The following is a 9,156-nucleotide window of genomic DNA, read 5'->3' as shown; positions in this document are numbered from 1 at the left end:
AGCCACCCACCCACTCACCCACCCACCCACCCACCCACCCACCCACTCACCCACCCACCCACTCACCCACCCACCCACTCACCCACCCACCCACTCACTCACTCACTCTCTCACCCACCCACCCACCCACTCACCACCACCCACCCACTCACCCACTCACCACCACCACCACCCACTCACCCACCACCCACTCACCCACTCACCCACCCACCCACCCACCCACTCACCCACCCACCCACTCACCCACCCATCCACTCACCCACCCACCCACCCACTCACCCACTCACCCACCCACTCACCCACCCACTCACCCCCCACCTTCCAGGCTTTTCGTTTTTCGACCCGGCCGACGCGGCTTGCCAGGGAATCCTCGCCGACCCGTCCACCTCAGTGGCTCAGCTGTTCGCGGTTGTGCGTCAGTGGGTACCACAGGTGCAACAGAGAGTGGAGCTCATCGGAGAGCAGGTGGGTGGGTGGGTGGGTGAGTGGGTGGGTGAGTGGGTGGGTGGGTGGGTGAGTGGGTGGGTGAGTGGGTGGGTGGGTGAGTGAGTGGGTGGGTGGGTGGGGGGTAGGTGAGTTGGTGGGTGGGGGGTGAGTGTCTGTGTGGGTGGGTGGGTGGGTGAGTGAGTGGGTGGGTGAGTGTGTGGGTGGGGGGGTGGGTGGGTGAGTGTGTGGGTGGGGGGGTGGGTGAGTGTCTGGGTGGGTGAGTGTGTGAGTGAGTGGGTGGGTGGGTGAGTGTGTGAGTGGGTGGGTGGGTGGGTGACTGTGTGCTTGGGTGAGTGGTGGGTGGGGGGATGAGTGTGTGCTTGGGTTAGTGGGTGGGTGAGTGTGTGGGTGGGTGAGTGGGTGAGTGAGTGAGTGGGTGGGTGAGTGGGTGGGTGGGTGGGTGAGTGGGTGGGTGAGTGGGTGGGTGAGTGGGTGGGTGGGGGGGTGAGTGGGTGGGTGGGTGAGTGGGTGAGTGGGTGAGTGAGTGGGTGAGTGGGTGGGTGAGTGTGTGGGTGGGGGGGTGGGTGGGTGAGTGTGTGGGTGTGGGGGTGGGTGAGTGTCTGGGTGGGTTGGTTGGTGAGTGGGTGGCTCGGTCTGTGGGTGGGTGAGTGTCTCAGTGTGGGTGTCTATGGGTCTCTGTGTGGGTCTCTATGAGTCTGTGTGGGTCTCTATGAGTCTCTGTGTGGGTCTCTATGAGTCTCTGTGTGGGTCTCTATGAGTCTGTGTGGGTCTCTATGAGTCTCTGTGTGGGTCTCTATGGGTCTCTGTGTGGGTGTCTATGGGTCTCTGTGTGGGTCTCTATGAGTGTCTCTGTGTGGGTCTCTGAGTCTCTGTGTGGGTCTCTATGAGTCTCTGTGTGGGTCTCTATGAGTCTCTGTGTGGGTCTCTATGAGTGTCTATGGGTCTCTGTGTGGGTCTCTATGAGTGTCTCTGTGTGGGTGTCTATGAGTCTCTGTGTGGGTGTCTATGAGTCTCTGTGTGGGTGTCTATGAGTCTCTGTGTGGGTCTCTATGAGTCTCTGTGTGGGTGTCTATGAGTCTCTGTGTGGGTCTCTATGAGTGTCTATGGGTCTCTGTGTGGGTCTCTATGAGTCTCTGTGTGGGTGTCTATGAGTCTCTGTGTGGGTGTCTATGAGTCTCTGTGTGGGTCTCTATGAGTCTCTGTGTGGGTGTCTATGAGTCTCTGTGTGGGTCTCTATGAGTGTCTATGGGTCTCTGTGTGGGTGTCTATGAGTCTCTGTGTGGGTGTCTATGAGTCTCTGTGTGGGTGTCTATGAGTCTCTGTGTGGGTCTCTATGAGTCTCTGTGTGGGTGTCTATGAGTCTCTGTGTGGGTCTCTATGAGTGTCTATGGGTCTCTGTGTGGGTCTCTATGAGTTTCTCTGTGTGGGTCTCTATGAGTCTCTGTGTGGGTCTCTATGAGTGTCTATGGGTCTCTGTGTGGGTCTCTATGAGTGTCTCTGTGTGGGTGTCTATGAGTCTCTGTGTGGGTGTCTATGAGTCTCTGTGTGGGTCTCTATGAGTGTCTCTGTGCGGGTCTCTATGAGTCTCTGTGTGGGTCTCTATGAGTGTCTATGGGTCTCTGTGTGGGTCTCTATGAGTGTCTCTGTGTGGGTCTCTATGAGTGTCTCTGTGTGGGTGTCTATGAGTCTCTGTGTGGGTGTCTATGAGTCTCTGTGTGGGTCTCTATGAGTGTCTCTGTGCGGGTCTCTATGAGTCTCTGTGTGGGTCTCTATGAGTGTCTATGGGTCTCTGTGTGGGTCTCTATGAGTGTCTCTGTGTGGGTGTCTATGAGTGTCTCTGTGTGGGTGTCTATGGGTCTCTGTGTGGGTCTCTATGAGTGTCTATGGGTCTCTGTGTGGGGCTCTATGAGTGTCTCTGTGTGGGTGTCTATGAGTCTCTGTGTGGGTCTCTATGAGTGTCTCTGTGTAGGTCTCTATGAATGTCTCTGTGTGGGTCTCTACGAGTCTATGAGTCTCTGTGTGGGTGTCTATGGGTCTCTGTTTGGGTCTCTATGGGTCTCTGTGTGGGTCTCTATGGGTCTCTGTGTGGGTGTCTATGAGTCTCTGTGTGGGTCTCTATGAGTGTCTCTGTGTAGGTCTCTATGAATGTCTCTGTGCGGGTCTCTATGAGTCTCTATGAGTCTCTGTGTGGGTGTCTATGGGTCTCTGTTTGGGTCTCTATGGGTCTCTGTGTGGGTCTCTATGGGTCTCTGTGTGGGTCTCTATGGGTCTCTGTGTGGGTCTCTATGAGTCTCTGTGCGGGTCTCTATGAATGTCTCTGTGTGGGTCTCTATGGGTCTCTGTGTGGGTGTCTATGGGTCTCTGTGTGGGTCTCTATGAGTGTCTCTGTGCGGGTCTCTATGGGTCTCTGTGTGGGTCTCTATGAGTGTCTATGGGTCTCTGTGTGGGTCTCTATGAGTGTCTCTGTGTGGGTCTCTATGAGTCTCTGTGTGGGTCTCTATGAGTGTCTATGGGTCTCTGTGTGGGTCTCTATGAGTGTCTCTGTGTGGGTGTCTATGAGTGTCTCTGTGTGGGTGTCTATGGGTCTCTGTGTGGGTCTCTATGAGTGTCTATGGGTCTCTGTGTGGGTCTCTATGAGTGTCTCTGTGTGGGTGTCTATGAGTCTCTGTGTGGGTCTCTATGAGTGTCTCTGTGTAGGTCTCTATGAATGTCTCTGTGCGGGTCTCTACGAGTCTATGAGTCTCTGTGTGGGTGTCTATGGGTCTCTGTTTGGGTCTCTATGGGTCTCTGTGTGGGTCTCTATGGGTCTCTGTGTGGGTGTCTATGAGTCTCTGTGTGGGTCTCTATGAGTGTCTCTGTGTAGGTCTCTATGAATGTCTCTGTGCGGGTCTCTATGAGTCTCTATGAGTCTCTGTGTGGGTGTCTATGGGTCTCTGTTTGGGTCTCTATGGGTCTCTGTGTGGGTCTCTATGGGTCTCTGTGTGGGTCTCTATGGGTCTCTGTGTGGGTCTCTATGAGTCTCTGTGCGGGTCTCTATGAATGTCTCTGTGTGGGTCTCTATGGGTCTCTGTGTGGGTGTCTATGGGTCTCTGTGTGGGTCTCTATGAGTGTCTCTGTGCGGGTCTCTATGGGTCTCTGTGTGGGTCTCTATGAGTGTCTATGGGTCTCTGTGTGGGTCTCTATGAGTGTCTCTGTGTGGGTCTCTATGAGTCTCTGTCTGGGTCTCTATGAGTGTCTATGGGTCTCTGTGTGGGTCTCTATGAGTGTCTCTGTGCGGGTCTCTATGGGTCTCTGTGTGGGTGTCTATGAGTCTCTGTGCGGGTCTCTATGAGTCTCTGTGTGGGTGTCTATGAGTCTCTGTGTGGGTCTCTATGAGTCTCTGTGTGGGTCTCTATGAGTGTCTATGGGTCTCTGTGTGGGTCTCTATGAGTGTCTCTGTGTGGGTGTCTATGAGTCTCTGTGTGGGTGTCTATGAGTCTCTGTGTGGGTCTCTATGAGTCTCTGTGTGGGTGTCTATGAGTCTCTGTGTGGGTCTCTATGAGTGTCTATGGGTCTCTGTGTGGGTCTCTATGAGTCTCTGTGTGGGTGTCTATGAGTCTCTGTGTGGGTGTCTATGAGTCTCTGTGTGGGTCTCTATGAGTCTCTGTGTGGGTGTCTATGAGTCTCTGTGTGGGTCTCTATGAGTGTCTATGGGTCTCTGTGTGGGTCTCTATGAGTGTCTCTGTGTGGGTCTCTATGAGTCTCTGTGTGGGTCTCTATGAGTGTCTATGGGTCTCTGTTTGGGTCTCTATGAGTGTCTCTGTGCGGGTCTCTATGGGTCTCTGTGTGGGTGTCTATGAGTCTCTGTGCGGGTCTCTATGAATGTCTCTGTGCGGGTCTCTATGAGTGTCTCTGTGTGGGTCTCTATGAGTGTTTCTGTGTGGGTCTCTATGAGTCTCTGTGTGGGTCTCTATGAGTGTCTATGGGTCTCTGTGTGGGTCTCTATGAGTGTCTCTGTGTGGGTGTCTATGAGTCTCTGTGTGGGTGTCTATGAGTCTCTGTGCGGGTCTCTATGAATGTCTCTGTGCGGGTCTCTACGAGTCTATGAGTCTCTGTGTGGGTGTCTATGGGTCTCTGTGTGGGTCTCTATGAGTCTCTGTGTGGGTGTCTATGAGTCTCTGTGTGGGTCTCTATGAGTGTCTATGGGTCTCTGTGTGGGTCTCTATGAGTCTCTGTGTGGGTCTCTATGAGTGTCTCTGTGTGGGTCTCTATGAATGTCTCTGTGCGGGTCTCTATGAGTGTCTATGGGTCTCTGTGTGGGTCTCTATGAGTGTCTCTGTGTGGGTGTCTATGAGTCTCTGTGTGGGTGTCTATGAGTCTCTGTGCGGGTCTCTATGAATGTCTCTGTGCGGGTCTCTATGTTGCTACAGATGCTGCTTCGAGACTTCAACGTCAACGACAGAGACGGACTCACCGACATGACGCTGCTCCACTATGCTTGCAAGGCCGGAGCTCAGGGAGTTGGTGAGACCCATAGAGACCCACAGAGACACACAGAGACCCATAGAGACCCATAGAGACCCACAGAGACACACAGAGACCCACAGACACACACAGAGACCCACAGAGACCCACACAGAGACCCATAGAGACCCACACAGAGACCCATAGAGACCCACAGAGACTCACACAGAGACCCATAGAGACCCACACAGAGACCCATAGAGACTCACAGAGACACACAGAGACCCATAGAGACCCACAGACACCCACAGAGACACAGAGACCCATAGAGACCCATAGAGACCCACACAGAGACCCATAGAGACCCACACAGAGACCCATAGAGACCCACAGAGACTCACACAGAGACCCATAGAGACCCACACAGAGACCCATAGAGACTCACAGAGACACACAGAGACCCATAGAGACCCACAGACACCCACAGAGACACAGAGACCCATAGAGACCCATAGAGACCCATAGAGACACATAGAGAATCACAGAGACCCATAGAGACTCACAGATACCCATAGAGACTCACAGAGACAGAGACACACAGAGACACATAAACACACACAGAGTCCCACAGAGACACAGAGACCCATAGAGACCCATAGAGACTCACAGAGACCCATAGAGACTCACAGAGACCCACAGAGACCCATAGAGACCCATAGAGACTCACAGAGACCCATAGAGACTCACAGAGACCCATAGAGACTCACAGAGACACACAGAGTCCCACAGAGACACAGAGACCCATAGAGACCCATAGAGATCCACAGAGACCCATAGAGACCCACAGAGACCCATAGAGACCCACAGAGACACTTAGAGACACACAGAGACACACAGAGACCCATAGAGACCCACACAGAGACACCCATAGAGACCCACACAGAGACACTCATAGAGACCCACAGAGACCCATAGAGACACACAGAGACACACAGAGACCCATAGAGACACACAGAGACACACAGAGAGACACAGATACACAGAGACACACAGAGACCCACAGAGACACACAGAGAGACACAGATACACAGAGACACACAGAGACCCACAGACACACACAGAGACCCACAGAGACCCACACAGAGACCCATAGAGACCCACACAGAGACCCATAGAGACCCACAGAGACTCATAGACACCCATAGAGACTCACAGAGACACACAGAGACCCATAGAGACCCACAGACACCCACAGAGACACAGAGACCCATAGAGACCCATAGAGACCCATAGAGACCCATAGAGACACATAGAGACTCACAGAGACCCATAGAGACTCACAGATACCCATAGAGACTCACAGAGACAGAGACACACAGAGACACATAAACACACACAGAGACCCACAGAGACACAGAGACCCATAGAGACCCATAGAGACTCACAGAGACCCATAGAGACTCACAGAGACCCACAGAGACACACAGAGACAGAGACACACAAAGACACATAAACACACAAAGAGACCCACAGAGACACAGAGATCCACAGAGACACATAGAGACACACAGAGACCCATAGAGACCCACAGAGATCCACAGAGACACATAGAGACACACAGAGACCCATAGAGACCCACAGAGACACACAGAGATACACAGACACACAGAGACACACAGAGACCCACAGAGACACACAGAAACCCATAGAGACACATAGAGATCCACAGAGACCCATAGAGACCCACAGAGACACACAGAGACCCACAGAGACACACAGAGAGACACAGATACACAGAGACACACAGAGACCCACAGACACACACAGAGAGACACAGAGACCCACAGAGACCCATAGAGACCCATAGAGACACATAGAGACACACAGAGATACATAGAGACACGCAGAGACCCATAGAGACACACAGAGACACACAGAGACACACAGAGACACACAGAGAGACACAGAGACACAGAGACACACAGATACCCACAGACACACACAGAGACCCATAGAGACCCACAGAGACACAAAGACACACACAGACACACAGAGACCCATAGAGACCCACAGAGACACACAGAGACACATAAACACACACAGAGACCCACAGAGACCCATAGAGACTCACAGAGACCCATAGAGACCCACAGAGACCCACAGAGACCCATAGAGACCCACAGAGACCCACAGAGACCCATAGAGACTCAAAGAGACCCATAGAGACCCACAGAGACCCACAGAGACCCACAGAGATGCAGAGACACACAGAGACCCATAGAGACCCATAGAGATCCATAGAGACCCATAGAGACCCATAGAGACACACAGAGACCCATAGAGACCCATAGAGACCCATAGAGACACACAGAGACCCATAGAGACACACAGAGACTCACAGAGATCCATAGAGATCCATAGAGACCCATAGAGACCCATAGAGACCCATAGAGACACACAGAGACTCACAGAGACCCATAGAGACCCATAGAGACACACAGACCCATAGAGACTCATAGAGACACACAGAGACCCACAGAGACGCAGAGACACACAGAGACTCACAGAGACCCATAGAGACCCATAGAGACCCACAGAGACCCACAGAGACCCACAGAGACACACAGAGACCCACAGAGACACACAGAGACCCACAGAGACCCACAGAGACACACAGAGACCCACAGAGACCCACAGAGACCCACAGAGACTCACAGAGACGCACAGAGACGCACAGAGACCCACAGAGACACACAGAGAGACACAGAGACCCACAGAGACCCACAGAGACACACAGAGACCCACAGAGACACACAGAGACACACAGAGACCCACAGAGACACACAGAGACCCACAGAGACCCACAGAGACACACAGAGACAGAGACACACAAAGACACATAAACACACACAGAGACCCACAGAGACACAGAGATCCACAGAGACACATAGAGACACACAGAGACCCATAGAGACCCACAGAGATCCACAGAGACACATAGAGACACACAGAGACCCATAGAGACCCACAGAGACACACAGAGATACACAGACACACAGAGACACACAGAGACCCACAGAGACACACAGAAACCCATAGAGACACATAGAGATCCACAGAGACCCATAGAGACCCACAGAGACACACAGAGACCCACAGAGACACACAGAGAGACACAGATACACAGAGACACACAGAGACCCACAGACACACACAGAGAGACACAGAGACCCACAGAGACCCATAGAGACCCATAGAGACACATAGAGACACACAGAGATACATAGAGACACGCAGAGACCCATAGAGACACACAGAGACACACAGAGACACACAGAGACACACAGAGAGACACAGAGACACAGAGACACACAGATACCCACAGACACACACAGAGACCCATAGAGACCCACAGAGACACAAAGACACACACAGACACACAGAGACCCATAGAGACCCACAGAGACACACAGAGACACATAAACACACACAGAGACCCACAGAGACCCATAGAGACTCACAGAGACCCATAGAGACCCACAGAGACCCACAGAGACCCATAGAGACCCACAGAGACCCACAGAGACCCATAGAGACTCAAAGAGACCCATAGAGACCCACAGAGACCCACAGAGACCCACAGAGATGCAGAGACACACAGAGACCCATAGAGACCCATAGAGATCCATAGAGACCCATAGAGACCCATAGAGACACACAGAGACCCATAGAGACCCATAGAGACCCATAGAGACACACAGAGACCCATAGAGACACACAGAGACTCACAGAGATCCATAGAGATCCATAGAGACCCATAGAGACCCATAGAGACCCATAGAGACACACAGAGACTCACAGAGACCCATAGAGACCCATAGAGACACACAGACCCATAGAGACTCATAGAGACACACAGAGACCCACAGAGACGCAGAGACACACAGAGACTCACAGAGACCCATAGAGACCCATAGAGACACACAGAGACCCACAGAGACCCACAGAGACCCACAGAGACACACAGAGACCCACAGAGACACACAGAGACCCACAGAGACCCACAGAGACACACAGAGACCCACAGAGACCCACAGAGACCCACAGAGACTCACAGAGACGCACAGAGACGCACAGAGACCCACAGAGACACACAGAGAGACACAGAGACCCACAGAGACCCACAGAGACACACAGAGACCCACAGAGACACACAGAGACCCACAGAGACCCACAGAGACACACAGAGACCCACAGAGACCCACA

The 9,156-nt window shown here is 52.9% G+C and overlaps 1 protein-coding gene across 1 annotated transcript in view; it reads left to right on the top strand.

Moving 5' to 3' along the window:
• Nucleotides 1-330: 330 nt before the first annotated feature.
• Nucleotides 331-9,156, top strand: part of LOC144954027 (CAP-Gly domain-containing linker protein 3-like) — a gene marked incomplete at its 3' end in the record, with an annotated part of 35,949 nt that continues 27,123 nt past the window's right edge. Inside the window, exons 1-2 of the mRNA XM_078884609.1 lie at nt 331-465; nt 4,857-4,950. Of these exons, the coding sequence (XP_078740735.1) occupies nt 4,857-4,950 (94 nt within the window). The remainder of the gene's footprint in view (nt 466-4,856; nt 4,951-9,156) is intronic.

The sequence above is a fragment of the Lampetra fluviatilis genome, unplaced genomic scaffold (genome assembly GCF_964198595.1).
Source record: "Lampetra fluviatilis unplaced genomic scaffold, kcLamFluv1.1 SCAFFOLD_648, whole genome shotgun sequence".
Classification (NCBI taxonomy): Eukaryota; Metazoa; Chordata; class Hyperoartia; order Petromyzontiformes; family Petromyzontidae; genus Lampetra; species Lampetra fluviatilis.
This window is presented reverse-complemented; position numbering and strand designations above follow the sequence as displayed.